A 16,427-nucleotide genomic window follows, 5' to 3' on the forward strand; every position below is an offset into this window, starting at 1 on the left:
AGGTGCGGATTTAAGCGTTGGTCTTGAGGGTGCGGAAGAAATCCATGACGCCGGTGAAGACGACAAGGAGGATACCACCTCCGGGGCCGAGACGGAGCACCTTGGGCAGGAAACCCTTGTACAGCGCGCCGAAACCCTCCTCCTTGGCGACTGTCGCAACGGCGGGCCAAGCCCAGTTGTACTTGGGGGTCTGTCCGGGGACCTTGGGGCTGTTCTGGATGCGGGACTTGACGACATCCATGGGGGTGTTGAGGATGGTACCGACGGTACCACCAACGGCACCGGAGATCAGGTCGTTGGTGACCTGGCCGGCCTTGTTCTCGGCCTTGGGGAGGAGCTCGCGGACCTGGAAAATGCAGCCAAAGTAACCAGCGTTCCAGACAATGTGGCGCCACATGGTGCTCTCGAGGCCGTTGTACATGGCCAGGACACCCTCGGCGGCGACGGTCTTGCGGATGACGTCGAGCATTCCAGTGTACTTGCCGGCAGAGGCCTTGTCCTGGAGTCTAATCTTGACGAGCTCGAAGGGGACGACGACGAAGGCCTCGGTGGCACCGGCGCTGGCTCCGGTCAAGATGGAGAGGGACTGGTTCATCTTGGCGGCACCGAACAGGTTGCGGTAGATCTTTCCCCACTCGTCGTTCGCGGCGAACTTGGTAGCACGCTTGGGAGCCTCCATGAGGATGGGAGCGGTGATTCCGCGGTAGAGCGTTGAGAAACTGCGGTTTATAAGCAATGGCGAATACACTTGCGGTTGCTAAGGAGTGGTTTCGCATACCCCTCGTTGCGGACAATCTTGCGGAAGCAGTCAACCATGCCATTGTAGTGGTCGGCACCTACACCCTTGCCGGTTTGGAGTTGCCTGGACGTTCGTGTCAGTCGGGGTGTGCGCGAGCGGCTGGCTATCGAGCAAAGCTTACACTCGTGTCTTGACGACGTCCAAAGGGTACCTGTTGTGCGGGTTAGCATGTTGGCCACGTGAGCTTGTCGCAAGAGGATTCTAGACTTACATGACCAGAATCTAGAGTAACAGAAGGCGTAAGCATATCTCATCATCCCATTACCATGTGGCACCGTTGTGTACTGACCTCCGAGACACCGGCAATGGCGCCTGGATGCAGTGGTCAGTATTCGGGTCCGATATCGCGGCGGTGGGGGGCTTTTGGGCAACGAACCTGCGGCGAACTGGTACTGGAAAGGGAGGGGCTTGTCGGTCGACATCTTGGCGGTAGACAGCTGGAAATACGGTGGTTAGCTACCAGAAGAGGGCAATGGCGGATGCAATTGGGAACTCACCGAGGAGCAAAATCAATCGGGCGGGATGAGGTGCGTAGGTGGGAAGGTTTGTGGAAGCGCTGGGAGACTGGAGTGAATTGGATGGAGCGGAAAATCGAACGAGGTACGGAGTCTTAGCTTTAGCGGGAACTGGGCTCTTATCGCCAGGACCCCGGGCGGAGGTCCCTTATCGGCCTCTCTTTTTTGTTTACAGCATGCGCCGCCTTGCGCTGGAGCAGCGTGAGCAGCAAGTTTCCAAGTTACCGAGCGGCGCCGGACTCCACCGGGGACGGGCTGTTGCAGGCTTGCAGCGTCTTTGCTCATCGTCCCTGACACTTGCGAGGCCCATGATTGGTGCGCTCTCTTGGGGCCAGCGGGATTACGTATTGGCATCTCGCTTTGGTAGCATGGCGGCACTGCGGCAGCGTGGGCAGGTGGCTTTTTGGGACGTTCCGGGGATCTGGGGGGGATCTTTCTTTACCCCAGGGCCCGGGCCACCTCACTCAAACCGGGTAGGTATTCATTTTGGGCACTTCCATCATCTGTGCCGAGATGCATCTGCGACTGCGACTGTGAGACACATTTCATGTGCCGTCTATTGCCGAGATTCGGGCGACAATTCCGACTCAAGTGCGACCGACAACCTTTACATAAGTACATGTCGCTTGTGTTCACCACCAAATCTTCTACCTAATAGGCATCGTAGGCTTGAAACTGGCATTGAAGATCATCATTGATGATGGACTCAAGAGTCAATCATGTCACCAAGTTGTCTGCCCACATACACCAGCTCATGGTAGAAATTCCCATTTTGAGTGCCAGGCCCAAATAAGGCAAGTCAAGAAGACGAGAATTGGCGCTTCCACTGAATGACATGCCTCCTGTATTCAAAACTGGAGAGTTGTCTACATAACCGGCGTAGGTTTCCAACAATCGAGGGTAAGCTCAGCCTGCCCTACCTAGGTGCCTCGGTATCTTACTTTGTGTCTTCGATACACCTGATGGAAACAGTCTACAGTCGGCGATATGCAAGCCTGCCGAATGAGGCATTGGCAAGCGGCACATCGTGTGGCTGCCCGAATGCGATCCCGGCGCTTCGAGGGACAGCAGCGAGGCCGCAGGCGGGGTGCAGCAGCTGGCGGGGGATAGCTCCCCACCTAATAACGGTCTTAGATAAGCACACAACGTGTATCCGTAAAACGGGAGCAGCAACTCTTTCATTGTTTCGTTTCTATGACTTGCTGTGAACTGGGGCAAGTGCCCGCGGACTTGTTTCAACATTTGCTCGAGTAAAGGCTGATTATATAAATCATTGATTCTGACCGAAGAATTATATGAGCATAATGTAAGATAGCTGACCTTGCTTGAGATATATGCGTACTATGCATGTGGGAAATGCCAATTCCCGTGAGATCACGAATAAATGGCAGAGTGACATAGACCCGGGTTGGCCCTATAGGTGTTGAGAAACGTAACTGTCGCATCCTGTATCTCTAACTACGACTTGAAATAACCAAGTATGGGCAGGAAAGTATTCACCTTGCCATCATCGTCACTTCTTGCGGACCTCATGTTCAAACAGATTTCTTGTGACTCGCTCGGCGTGCCAGGACCAGCATGTCTCGCACCCTGGAAAGACCGCTAGCAAACCCCACCTGAAGCGACAAACTGGAAGCTTGTCTGGCCTGCAACAGAGCACAAGCTCCCAGCTACGAGTCCGATTGGCTGCGCGATAACGCACCAAGGTACCTGTCACCCACGCTGCATGCCCCCCGTGGAGCCGGGAATTCGCGGCGCGGCGGGCTCTGACGCGCACAACTGGCGACTGCCCTGCCCTGAGGTGAATACCTTCAATTTCCATCGCCAACCCCCACCCCGACTCACGTCCCTTCGCCAGCAACGACTCTCCTGCAACCTTCGTCCTCATCTCATCTTCCGTCCAAGCCGACCTTTCCAGCCATTGAACACGAAGCTCCCACACCCGCGACACCGTCCATCGCACCAGTCACTATCGCCACTCTCGACTACTACTGCTATATCGTATCTAAGAGTCACAAGCTTAACGACCAAGTGGCAACTTCGATAAACCCCCCCTCTCTCTCAACGTTAGGGCTTCGTAACCTCGAAACATCCCCCGCGCACCCTCTGGCCGCTCTCGAACCGTATCGATTCAATACCCACGATTCCGCTCTTCTCGCGCTCGGAATCGCACCTTTAAACAAGCCGTGATCCCAGAGACTCACAGCGAGGTGCTATCCAAGTGCTGGAAGGGTCCCTTGCTCACCATCTGCCCATGAGTCACCTACTGTGGAAATTTTACTGGGAAAATGATGTCGACAGGTTTCGGCGTCTACTGGTCCCGGCCGGCCACACGGCGCAAACCGTCACAAGGAGCCCGGGCATAGGTGCTGGACCCCTTGGGGGCAGTCCCGGACAATACGGAACCTCTCCCCGGAACGTTAAACAACGCAAATCCTCCGCCGTCGGTTTCGGCCCAGCTGGATCAAGGAATGCCAATAACGCTCTCGGAAAGGCTGAGATCAACAGTCGTGATCACGCTGGCCTCACAGTACTACTCCGCGCTGCTTCTTCGACAGACTCGGCCGCTATCCTTTTCGTCCAGGCCCTGCTCGACCACCCCTCGATCGATCTATACGTGCAAGACCCCGAAAGTGGCTGGAACGCTCTTCACCGAGCGCTCTACTGTGGAAATATCGCCATTGCACGTCTGCTGCTTGAACGAGAGCGCAAGATCCTCACGGAGCAGACCCTCGGAATCTCGGTTGCCAAGGTTGGGCAGTTGATCAAGACAAAAGACCGCGAGGGCAACAGTCCCTTCGATCTCTACAACTCAACCATTGCTGTTCGAACCCTGGGAGACTCTGGGAACCCCGACGACTCCGATGTGGACTCGGATACGGACGGCAGCTCGGATGGAGGCCAGGCATTGATGAGATCGGTTGCTGCGCTTGACGGCGGTGCGGAAGGCGAGGAAATATTCGTTTTCGGAAGCAACCGCAACATCTCACTTGGTGTGGGCGACGAAGATGATCGGCAGTATCCCGAGAGGATCAACCTGAAGCGGCCGGATCAACTTGTCCGCAGATTCTACCAAGAGTATCTGGAGAAGACCAAATCTGGGCCCCAAGGCGCCAATCTCCCAGAGGAAGATTTGGACTTGGAGGAGATTCCGGCTCTCATTCGTAATCGACCTCTACGGATTCACGATGCTGTCCTGTCAAAGTTGCATACGGCCATCTTGACAACTGACCCTGTTTCAAACTTGTACATTTGCGGTGTTGGTCGAGGCGGGCGACTTGGGCTGGGCGACGAAAACACTCAATATCGCTTCGTGCCGGTGCAAGGTGGACTCGCTGACAAGAAGGTGGTGCAAGTTGCACTCGGCCAGAACCATACCCTGGTAGTCACTGACGCTGGTGAGCTATGGACCTGGGGCTCCAACAGCAATTCCCAGCTGGGATACGGCTTACCACCGCCTGCCAGACAAGACGAGGAACCGATGAGCACCACCCCACGACAAGTGTTTGGGACACTCAAGAAGGAGATGATTTTGGGCATCGCAGCATCAGCCGTGCATTCAGTCGCTCACACCTCTTCGTCACTGTTCTGCTGGGGCAAGAACCTCGGCCAGCTGGCGCTCATGGATGCGGATTCGAGATCCTTGGAAGTCCAACAAACTCCCCGAAAAGTCGCAGCTTCGCTCTTCTCTTCGCCCATCGCCGCAGTCTCCGCTATTGACAAAGCGACCACCGTCTTGCTGGCCGACAGCACCGTCTGTGTCTTCACGAGCTACGGATACAATTTTGTCAAATTTCCTTCCCCTGACGTCTTCGTAAATCATCAGTTCACCACGTCCATGTCGACAAGGTACAGTGCAGCACGGAACCAGGTCAGCCGGATCACATCTGGTGGAGAGACGATTGCGGCTGTCACTACGAGAGGCGACCTCTTCACCATGGCACTGATTCAAAAACCGGATGCGACTACGGCGGCCACCTCCACCACAAATCCAGCCAAGATCAAGGGTGCCGTCACGACCCCGCAATGTGTATGGAATGCTCGGAAGGATGGCGTCAAATCTGTCAGTGTTGGTGAACACGGCGCTGTGATCATCTGCACAGAGTCTGGAGCTGTTTGGCGTCGTATCAAGCGCGCCAAAGCAAAGGATGCTGCCACCCCGGGATCAGCAGATATCAAGAGAAAGGACTTCAAGTTCCAGCGTGTACCGAGTGTCACCAATGCCGTTGCTGTCCGAAGCTCCACGTTTGGTGCATTCGCGGCAATCCGCAAGGACTGCGACGTCATGAAGGAACAGATCAGCATCAACGAGCAGTCGCTCTGGGAGGACTTTGCCTCCTTCTTCGCACTACGAGACTTCCAGGCATCGACACCCGGTGCGGGCGACAAAGACACGATTGGTTTCTGGAAGGCCGAGGATCTGAAGTATCGGATAGGAGAGCTGCCGTATGAGTTTCTCAAGTCCGTGGATCTGGAGCGCGACTTACAACAGTTTCTCCTGATGTATCCGAACTCGGACGTTGACATGGAGCTCCGCACCTCCACATGTCCGGATGTCAAGATTCCGGTGCACTCATGGATTTTGACGGCCCGAAGTTCTGTTCTGCGAAGCCTGCTTAGCGACTACCGCAATGGTGGCCTAGGGGAGATTCCACAAGTGTTGAGCCTAGAAGAGGAAGACGGAAGGACGATCATCACCGTCGATTCGGTCGACTTGCTTTCTTTGGTAAATTTGGCTGTCTACCTCTATGATGACACCGTTGTTCCGGCATGGAATCATACCCGTCAAGCACCCGCTTTAGCCCACAGGTACCGCCAGGTTCGGCTCGAGCTCATGAAGCTTGCGACGAAGCTTGACATGATGAAGCTTGAATCGGCTGTACGTCTGCAGACGACTGTGGAAAAGTCACTGGACAAGGACTTTTCCAAAGCCATCCAGGACGTCAGGTATTTTGAAGACGCGGATGCTCTTGTTGAGCTCGACGGCGAAGAGGTACCGGTTCACAGCCAGCTGCTGCGCCAGCGATGCGAGTTCTTCGAAGGTCTGTTCCATGGGCGAGCCGGTGGTATGTGGCTTGCTGGCCGTCGCGACGAACTAGATGAGGAAGAGCTTATTCGGGTGGACTTGAGTCACTGTGATCCTGAGGCATTCCAATATGTCTTGCGATACCTCTACGCAGACGTCGGAACGGAACTTTTCAACCAGACCACATCAGCCAACATTGACGACTTCTCTGATCTGGTAATGGGCGTTATGAGTATTGCAAATGAGCTCATGCTGGACCGGCTGTCCCAGATCTGCCAATTCATCATTGCACGTTTCGCCAATACTCGAAACATTGCTCCGCTGCTGAATGAGATCAGCGCATGCGCCGTCACAGAGTTCAAAGACGCCGGGCTAGAGTACATCTGTCTGCAAATGGAGGCTGTGCTGGAAAACCACTTCTTGGATGATTTGGAGGAAGATCTTCTGGAGGAGCTGGATAACATTGTCCGAGAAAACCAGCTAGCTCGCTATCCTTTCGTCAGAAGTGGACGGGCCGAGCTGCTCTTGTTTGAGAAAGACCCCGATCTGGCTCTCGATATCGACGAGGAACGCCGTCGAAGAGTGCGGGAGATGGCCTTCCGGACTACGCAACGAGACGACGAGAAGAAAATTTCATCATCCTTCAAGACTAAATTCGGTAGTCTTGAAGACTTGTCCGGCGTAACGTCTCCCAGTGTCGACAAATCTCGGCGCAAATCCAAGACTGGTCGCAACGAGCCGTTCAGTCCCAGCCTCAGACCGAAGGAATCCCACGCCGATCTGATGTTCAACATGGACGACGAGGGGCCTTCCGCTCTAGGTAGCCCTACAATATCACCCACGCATAGGGCTGCCGAGGCCAGGAGCCAATCTGAATTGGACCGGATTCCCTCGCTGTCTAGTCCCTGGAAAGACAGCAAAGTTCAGGCAGGCTCGCCGCAATACCCCGTGCAAAGCCCCCCAATGGGTACGTCCGCTCACCTCGGCATGAGTCCTTCGCCAACAGATTCCCGTGGGCCGGGTGCACAAAGATCTGGCAGCCCGTGGGCAGCAGCGGCATTCCCGACTCAGAAGATGGACCTGCGCCGAGTTCTGACAGAGACGCCAACAAAGTCTGCCTTGTCCGCCGGCATTGCAGCGCAAAAGACCAAAGAAGCGTCCCCCAAGCCAGCGCAGCCCAAGGTGTCGCAAAAGGAGCGGAAGAAGCAACAGATGGCCCAAGCCGCTGCTCAGGCGGCCCTCGAAGCTGAGGTCCTACAACCTAAAGCGGCCTGGGACAAGGAGGCAGCTGGCAATAAACCTGCCCCCTGGAAGCCTGTCGCGAGCGGGCCCAAGACGTCGTTGAAAGATACCCTAGCCAAGGACTCGGCCAAACCTGTGTCACCACTAGCGGACAACCCGAACTCGAAGCAATTACTCTCGGTCGAGAGCTCCGCGAGATCCTCGCCGCGGAGAGCAGCTTCGCCGGACACCCGCTTCCCAGGCCAATCCCGCGTTAACAACTCCTCCCCTGCGGTGGCAGGCGCCTCCTCGACAAGTCAACCTACGTCGAAGCCGCTGGTTCCGCACTCCAAGTCCTACATCACGCCCGCGAACAAGGCCGAGCCCATTTTGGGATTGAGCATGGCGGACATCATTGGCCAGCAGAAGCGGGAGCAGGAGATCGTGAAGGAGGCCGTCGCGAAGAGGTCGATGCAGGAGATCCAGCAGGAGCAGGAGTTCCAGGAGTGGTGGGACCAGGAGACGCGGCGGGTGCAAGAGGAAGAGGCGAGGCGCGAGACAAAGGATAAGGCGCCGAGGGAAGGCAGGGCGCAGAAGGATGGCGGCGGTGGCGGCGGCAGCAGCAGCAAACGGGGACGACGGGGTCGGGGTGTCGCGAAGGGAAAAGCAGCCGGTGGCGCTCCGGGCCAAGAACACGGCGCTGCGGCCGCTGCGGGCAACGTTGATGCCGGAGTACCTCCTCCGGCCAAGGCGCCCGGCGGACCGGCGAATAACTCCCGGGGACGGGGTCACCGGGGGCGGGGGAGAGGTGGAAAAGCATCGACATCCGCAGTGGCATCTACATTGTGATCTTTTGTTCTTCTTGTTTTATAACTGATTTCTAGGGCGTTTCAAAGGAGTCTTAAAGCCCGACAAAACCTCGAGGCAAAGCACGCGGTCAGGCATGGGTCTACGTTTTGGGAAACACGGGAATTGGCCTTTTTCTTTTGATTTAGGCGGCATTGGCGGACACAACATCACATATACACCTTGTGGCTCCAACTTGCTTTTCTACTTGGTCCCATAGACGAATTGAGAAGACAGACACAGAGAGAGAGACGCAAGAGAGAGACAGAGAAAAGAGACTTCTTCACTCCCACATGCTGCATCGCCTCAACCGCCACCGCTTCCAAAGGAAAACAACTTGCACGATTCAGTCTTTTTGGTGACCGTTGAGCGCTAAAGAATGGCGTGTAGTGGACTTGTTGCTTTTGGTTCTTCTTCGTTTAGTCGGTTGGTCGGTAACACTAATACCATGTGACCGGCAGGGTGGAGAGAGAAAACGTTGCCAAGAACGGTTTACTCTCTTATTCTAGACTACAAGCCCCCGCCCTCGGCGATTTTACCACGATGTCGTGTGTTCCCTTGATCAGAACGACCAGCAGTGCTCTCCTCCGATATACAGTCTCACAGAGTGTATCTGTACGCAAGTGTAAAAAAGGGGGAGGACGAGTACTACTGTCGGGGAGAATGGGTCCGATCTGCAGACGCCGGTTCGGATGCAGCGTGCCACTGCGCCAGAACCAAAAGTCACCATGAGTTGCGTTGGTGCGTGATGCGTGGGTGGTGCGCGGTTGACTTGACTTACGTTGGACGGGGTGCGGGGGAAGGAGGAGGAGGAGGAGGTAGGGCCCGGGCCGGAGCATGGTGTTATCGTTATCTGCGGATATCACGAGTCGGGGTAGGCACTGATAATGGCAATGGCAACCAACCTGAAGCACCTCACCGTAAGATGATGGTGGTGATGCTGATAAGGGGGCCGGCTTGCTAGGCTGGCTGATGGATGTGCAGGTTGCTAGTTCATTGGCGATCGGTGCGATGACTCGTTTGCCCGGGGAGAGGTTGCTTGCTGCTTGGCTGCTTCGATTTGGGGATTGCCGCACATGCCGCCAGGGGGGTGGGATCACGACAACAGTGACAGGCAATGAAGCGGCAAGGCCAGATGGAGTAGGTCGTTCGGGGTTTGCCTTGCCACGCTTTACCTACCTTGGTATATTGACGAGAGATCGATTTCTCGGACGGTGCCATTTATAGGACCTGCTGGAGGCTGGATCCGGCGCGTTACGAAGTTGCCGCCCGTGGACTCTGGAGAGACGACGATAAGAGAGGCGGGTACTCTGTCAACCTGTAAAACAGGATTGGGGGTTCCCAAAGAAAAGGAAGGAAGACGAGCTGGGCGCTACGGTGACGGGAGAAGGATTTCCGGGATCAACCGAGGACCGGGCGAGTTGAGTGCCTACTGTTAGTGTCGACTACCGGCGTGCCAGCCTGCGTACCTTGGACCCTGCCATCTATCCGCCTTTTCGAGGTTGTCTTTGGCCGTCGTGGACTTGGACGAGGGAAGCGTTGGCGCACCTTGTTGACCTTGACGTTCACTTGATGGACACAAGGGGGTTGGTTGGGTTCTCAGCCGCAGAGGCGCACCGGGGGAAGGAGGGTGGTTGCTAACAGACTAATAGTGCCTTGACAGTCGTAGACAAGACAAGGGACATGGCGAGGCGATGAATCGAGGATTGATGATTGTGCTTGGATGGCCCGGCCTGGATGCCAGCTGTCAGCGGGCACCTGTATGTACTTGATCCAAACCCAATTCTTGCCGCATTGCAGGGGCTTGGGTAAAGTCTGCGATACTGGTACAATGTCAACACGTCAACAAACAAACACTGCTGCGGCCGAGAGAACTGGCCCTGGCCTGAAGCAAGGCAGAGCAGAGACGAGCGAGACTGACCACAGAAAGTCAACGAGACACAAATCGGCAGAGGCGAGGGAAGAGTGGAAATGACTTACCTAGCAGAGCCGCCCGGCACCCCTTACCTATTACCCCGTCATTTCTCCCCCAGAACCCAGCGGTCATGCATGGGGTGGAGTTGAGGCCATTCTAAGGTCCGGGCTTGGTACGGAGGGTCGCGGCGGTGCCTATTCCCCATCCAGGACCTTTCTGCATATTGGAGGCGGTAACCTCAAGCAGTTCTACCGCGTCCAGGACTCAAGAGTCAAGATGTGAGAGCCAATCCCGATGGATTTGATTGCCTGGCCACTCCGTATCGGGGCAAGTGTCTGTATGACTGTGAGGTGCAGCCCCGGGCGCCCCATACATGATACATGCAACTGGCGAAGGCTTGCTCAAGCGGGCGAGTGGCAGCCTAGCCGAGGAGAAGAAGTTGAGCCTCGAAGTTGAGGTTGGGGTTGACCGTTGACCATTAGCCGTTGGAGATTGAGATGGAGTTGGAGTCAGAGATGGAGTCATGTCGATTCGAGGACGATGATGATGACTCTGACTCGGATGGTAATCTGTGCCATCCATTCTCCTCTTTCGTTTTCCTTTCTTCTTTTCTGTAGGTATTCCCTTTGTTGACATTTCTCGATAGATTGATAGCCTCAGGTCAGATGGGGCCATCAATTTAGTCCCAGGGATGCAATACAAAGACTCTCGGTGATTGAATGAGAAGCATGCATGCAGAAAGCATTTCAGGAGAGAAAAGTGGAAGAATGGGAGTCTTCACCCCACGGCCATTGTCACACAATGGAAAGGACGGTGCGATGCATCTTGACGAACGGTCCAACTGCCCTGTGTAACTGGTCCAACTGAGAGGCAAGGCACGGTACTTTGACATCAGGGTGCTCAAATGTCACTACGTACCTGTGATCGTGCCTGAGGGAATACCTAGACACTCACAACGCTCATCATCAGTCAATGGAAGGAGATGCAGGAAGCTTGCAGCTACCAACACCAGCAAGTCACGACAATGCCAATACTAACAACATCAGCACCAGCAGCGCAACCTCAAACCCCAGCTCTGTTCCGTCCCATCCCATCCTATTCAAGTCAACCTAACGGAACGATGCGTGCACAGGTGTGGTGTCTTGGTCCACCGCCCATGACAGATGCAGCCCCCCTGCTGCTGCTGCTCCATGCCCTGCCCCATACTCATCATGCCCCTAGGTACTACGTACCCTACTCCGTACAGGTCACTGGCCTACCACATGCTGCGGCTACTGGCTGATGCTCCTGGCACGGATACTTCCACTGTCCAGGTTGTTAGCAGCATGCCGGGGCGGATGCGCTGCCGCTGCAGGACCCAGACCAGCCGGTGCCAGCTCCTCTCCTCCCCCTACCTCTATCTTCCAGGTTACCACAGTACCTTACCTGGCCCTGTCACTCTTCTCTCTCTCTCTCTCTCTCTCTCTCCCTTTCGCTGTGAGTGAGTCCATCTCCCTATCGCTGTGAGTCTCTCCAAGTCACTAACAAGCACTTCTCACTGTATCTGTACTTTCCATGTGTGCTTATCCACACACTCAGACAACTAGGTACGACGAGAGATCCATGTCATCGGCCTCCTCAGTGTCTCTCCCTTCCCATCTCTCTTCCATCATCCTCTCCAAATCTACTTACTCTAATACTCCGTATTACCTACCGGTATCTCTCGCCCTCCCTCGCTTTGTGTCTCTCTTCCTACCCGGCAACTACTCGGACAACAATCCCTTTGTCTTTGCCTGCTCTACCTATACTTACTTACTTCTTCTTGTCCTCTTTGCATCATCGCCTCTGGTCCTTGCGCCTTATCGCCCTTGGCCCCCATTCTGACGCTAAATCTCCGTCCCTTCTCTACTTGCCATAACCTTTCCCCCATCATCAATCTTCTACACTTTATCTCGGTCTCTCCGAGTCAGCATATCCCGTCTGATCTTTGACTGCGGTGCCTGTTTCTCCTTCTGTGCCGTCCTTAGCCCCCCCTTGCCTCTTCGCTGCGAACGCATCGACAAGTATACACCGCCTTACTTGCTCGCCTGAATTACACTCCATTCTGCTGGCCCACCCAGGTGACTCGATGACGGAAGGGTACTTGTCGACGATCACGAGGCTCAACAACCATTGAGCGGATGACACCAGCGCCGATAACCTCCGACTCGACGACCACAGCACCGCAACTCCGCAGATCGCCGCCCACTCTTCTTTGATTTCCTCTCTTTTCTTGGAAATCCGAAAACCACACCAGCCGCGCATTTTGGAGCGGCTCGTCTGCGTTGTTGGAGGACGTGCTTAGGAGGTCCCTTTCCCTGCTTGGCGAAAGCTTCCCCTCTGTCACCACCACTTCTCGTTTCGACATCCATACTCCCATACCGCACCCAACCGAGAGCCATGGTCCAAGGCAGCGCTTAGCTTGTACATTTCGCCCTCGACCTCGTTCTACGGTTCTGCAGTTATCCAGCTCTGCTCGCCAACACCCTTGGCCTGCTTGTGCGATATCGCTTCTCATCATTCGCCGCCCGTCTCCACGTTGACTTTGTCGCCCTGCCCGCCGTTGCCTGCGTCGTTGCGCGCCTTTCCCAAACGGCCCCGCCACAACTGCTCTCCCTCTCCGTCCTACGAGCTCTCCTCCGACCGGCCGATTCCCCCCTCGCTGTGCGCTCAAAGACTGAGGGTGTCGAGGTGTTGCACTTCCTATTACAGTTGCCATGAAGGATGGATGAGCAGGTTCGGTACCAACCCAACTTCGACATCGCGAATACCTTCCCCCGCGCCGCCTAGAACTTCCTTTACGAAATCGCAACACACAGCTCACCGCTGCTTTCCCGAAAGCTTAGCCTACCCCGGCGGCTCTTCAGATCAATCTTGTCCTAGACTTGCCCTTGGCGCCGCAATCCGCCAGACGAGATGCATCAACAAGCTCGACCCGCCCCACGGGTCTCCTCCCCCGCTTCTGCGCCCCAGACGAATCCCACAAGAACGAACAACCCGAGAGAAGGAATGTTTGGCACACGGGAAAGAGCTGGTTCGGGAGCGTCTGGTCGCGATTCTGCTGCAGCGTCACCCACCATCGAGACGCCGCCAGGTGCCGTTTCGGCAGATGCCGTCAAAAAGTTGGATCAGATAATTCAGGTGTGTACGAAACAGAGGTCGAAAGGTGCCACAGCGAGGCTCGGCTGCTAACGTGAGCGCAGAACTTTCACACCAAGGCTGCATCACTAATATTGCAATCGCGGTTGAACCTTAAGCCCATATATGCAGCTCGTGGCTCTGGGAACAAGAAACTGAACAAATGGGTAAGTGCTGGCTCGTCTGCGATATCTGGTTTCGCTCGCACAGCTAGGTACTGACGCCTGTGCCCCCTTAGTTTCAAATCGAGACGGAAGAATTCGACGACTTCAAAGAGGAGCTTCGCATTTGGCGTAACTGCGGTAGCTACGAGAATAAGCCCATGCCCCTCATTATCGAAACCTATCTCGATACATCACGTTTAACCCCTAGCCAGAGCCTGGTTATTGTGGACGAAAATGGTAAGAGATGGGACGTGATGGAAGCTCTCAATTCATCTGATTCGAGCGATGACGGCCGCTCTCTGCCCACAAAGAGGAATACGGAGGTGATACTAGAAAGATGGCGCATCGAGCTCAAGACATTTCCCACAACCGACCCGGACGATTTTGGCCCAATACTGCCAACCATCTACAAAAAGAGCATCGTCTTCTTTCGGTCTCTCTTCGTTGCAACTAGGATTCTTCCTGCTTGGAAGTTCTCTCAAGCATCTGCAACAAAAGGTGTCCATCCTTCATTGGAACCCCGTTGTCGTGTCCGAACCGGCGAATTAGACACCGGCGGCATCGACCGGCTTAGGCACCCGTTGTACGATGGCCGCCCGGATGTCGTTACCGACTACGTATTTGGCGATTTGGAGGTACCCGTTGGTCGATTCTATGCATCTGTCACTTACAGGAATGAGTGTAACTTCAGGGTGGACGATTCAGAAGCGCTGTTGAGCTCGCGCTTCATGGGCGTTGACGAGAACTTCTTCAAGCCATCACTGCCTCAGCGGACATCAAGCACCCGACGAAACGACCCCGAGGTGGGTTCTCTTCCGTCTCATAGAAGGAGCCGGACCCTTGCAGATATGCACCAGACCTACGGCAGTCTCTCAACCTTTCACGGCGAGGGAGCTTTGGGCACCAGTCCTATATCAGCTCTCAAGGCTGTGAAGCCCCCCGGATCTGATACGAGCTCTCCGCCTGGATCTGCTCCCACGGGCAACGAGCTGAACCCTCCAAACTCGTTACCCGTTACTGGTCTCGCAACAAGGCCTTCTATGAAAGGTTTCAGTAGCAGTGGCCGACGTCCGTCCGTCTCATTCCAGCCATTCAAAGCTGGGTCGCTGTCTGGATCTCCCGTCCCTCGAACACTGGATTCCGAATCTCCCGCATCTCCCATCTCACGCGCGGCGGCACTCAATGCCCTCACACAACCTCGCAATCGGACATCACTGACAGCAGGAATGCCTGCCACCCTCCGAGGTGGCCCTCCACCGGCCGAAACAGCCGTAGTGGGCTCGCCTCGGCCATCTTCGACAAGTCGGTATAGCAGCAGCTTTACTCATCGCAAAGGACGCTTATCATTTGGCGGCGCTAGCAAAGCCGGAGATGATGAGCAAGGCAGCAGCGGTCGACAAAGCTTATCCTCGTCAGTGGCACAGCCAGGTTCCGGTCTCCTAGCAGAGGCTGGTGCAGGCGGCAGCTCTGGATCGCTTCAAACGGATGACGATCAGATCTCGGAATTTTTGAAGGCGCTGGACAGCAAAAAGACGCTCAAGAGCTTTGAATCAGGCAAGAACGGCGAAGGCGCGACGAATCGAACAGTCGCCCAGCTTTCGAAATTCCACCTCATGAAGGAGTCGAACCAGGCGCTTACGGACTCGATGACTTCGTCAATACAAATGCAGCGCTCCTCGAGCTCATCCAGTCGACAGCTGTCCAATGTGCCAAGCATGGCTGCGCCAGCATCGGTATCCGTTTCCTCCTCGCCTGGAAAGCCTCTCTCTCCTCACACCCCTCATACGCCTGCTGTACCTTCACGATTGAGCGAGAACTCAATCATCAACTACAACACAAGCCAGCCTCGGAGCGACCGTACCAATCCCAGTGCGGAGAACACGCAGATGCCTAGAGAGGACACCATCACCCAGGATGGGACCACTGCCATTGACATACCCATCTCTCCCAGAATCGGGACTCACCCTAGACGGTCTAGCTCAGTGGCACAGCAAAACCGCGCAATGGCCGACGATGAGGACGGGGACTTGGCTTTCGCCGCCAATCGCAGCATCAGCTTGGGCGCAGAGGACCGCGAGCCGCCCACGCTCAGCATGTTGTTGGGAAGGCAGACAGAAGCCGAGTCTGCATCTCGCCGAGCAGGGGCTTCGCTGCAGCCGACACCAGATATCCCATCATCAGGATCGGCAGAGATGATGAGGCAGGGTTCATCGGAAGGATCCAAACCTCCAGGTGGATTGATGGCCGTCGCGCCATCCAGTTCGCCATTTGGCAGGCGCCGGTACGCTGGCATGCCATCCACGGGTGGACGAGGCCAGACGCCTCCTCAGTCCTCCAGAGGCAGCTTTACGGGATCCATTGGACGGTACGGACGCGGCGAGAACGACTTGATGGACGAGGAGCCACTCCTTTTCGATATGTCAGAAATGGACGCACAGTCGCGGAGAAGTCTGGAGGAGGGACGGGGTGGTGGTAACATTGGATCTGGATCCGGCAGTCGAGCTGACTTTGAACCTCGCGGCATCAGTCGGAGGGGGTGGTGAGCATGGTGCTCGCAGTGATGACGAAGGACGGCTTTCACAAGCATATTTGCTGAAGATGATCAGGAATCGCATCGGGCCCATCTCTTTTACTGGGTCTACTTGGGCTGGATGACACGAGCGCTTTTTTCTTCTTCTTTTTTTCCCCATATGCCTACGAGGCTCAGGAGGACCTGAGGGCAGGTCCGGCAGAAAGGTGTCATCGAAACGGTCCTTTTTCTACTCCCCTCTTCTCCCATTTTCTA

The 16,427-nt window shown here is 55.5% G+C and overlaps 4 protein-coding genes across 4 annotated transcripts; 2 read left to right on the forward strand and 2 right to left on the reverse strand.

Annotated features, from left to right (window-relative positions):
* Positions 1–10: 10 nt before the first annotated feature.
* Positions 11–1,221, reverse strand: BDP81DRAFT_446471 (mitochondrial carrier domain-containing protein; the record flags this gene model as incomplete). The annotated part of the gene is made up of 6 exons (XM_060592065.1): positions 11–719; positions 779–862; positions 921–950; positions 1,011–1,021; positions 1,089–1,111; positions 1,176–1,221. 6 exons carry the CDS (start codon positions 1,219–1,221, stop codon positions 11–13), a joined length of 903 nt encoding a protein of 300 aa, XP_060448695.1.
* Positions 1,222–3,161: 1,940 nt separating this feature from the next.
* Positions 3,162–8,815, forward strand: BDP81DRAFT_158257 (BTB/POZ domain-containing protein). The gene has a single exon (XM_060581980.1). The coding sequence runs from the start codon at positions 3,569–3,571 to the stop codon at positions 8,408–8,410; it is 4,842 nt and encodes a 1,613-aa protein (XP_060448696.1). The 5' UTR covers positions 3,162–3,568; the 3' UTR covers positions 8,411–8,815.
* A 3,491-nt stretch (positions 8,816–12,306) lies between these two features.
* BDP81DRAFT_158279 (uncharacterized protein) lies at positions 12,307–13,158 on the reverse strand. Its single transcript, XM_060581981.1, has one exon. It carries the CDS (start codon positions 13,057–13,059, stop codon positions 12,394–12,396), a length of 666 nt encoding a protein of 221 aa, XP_060448697.1. The 5' UTR covers positions 13,060–13,158; the 3' UTR covers positions 12,307–12,393.
* Positions 13,159–13,256: 98 nt separating this feature from the next.
* BDP81DRAFT_458324 (autophagy-related protein 13-domain-containing protein) lies at positions 13,257–16,185 on the forward strand (the record flags this gene model as incomplete). The annotated part of the gene is made up of 3 exons (XM_060593400.1): positions 13,257–13,481; positions 13,544–13,645; positions 13,717–16,185. The coding sequence occupies 3 exons, from the start codon at positions 13,257–13,259 to the stop codon at positions 16,183–16,185; spliced, it is 2,796 nt and encodes a 931-aa protein (XP_060448698.1).
* Between the last annotated feature and the right edge of the window lie 242 nt (positions 16,186–16,427).

This window comes from Colletotrichum phormii, assembly GCF_030913505.1.
Source record: "Colletotrichum phormii strain CBS 102054 chromosome Unknown BDP81scaffold_4, whole genome shotgun sequence".
Taxonomy (NCBI): domain Eukaryota; kingdom Fungi; phylum Ascomycota; class Sordariomycetes; order Glomerellales; family Glomerellaceae; genus Colletotrichum; species Colletotrichum phormii.

Coding starts and splice junctions, on each gene's coding strand:
- BDP81DRAFT_158257 (XM_060581980.1), top strand. CDS start 3,569: ATGAGTCACCTACTGTGGAAATTTTACTGGGAAAATGATGTCGACAGG.
- BDP81DRAFT_158279 (XM_060581981.1), bottom strand. CDS start 13,059: ATGGCAACTGTAATAGGAAGTGCAACACCTCGACACCCTCAGTCTTTG.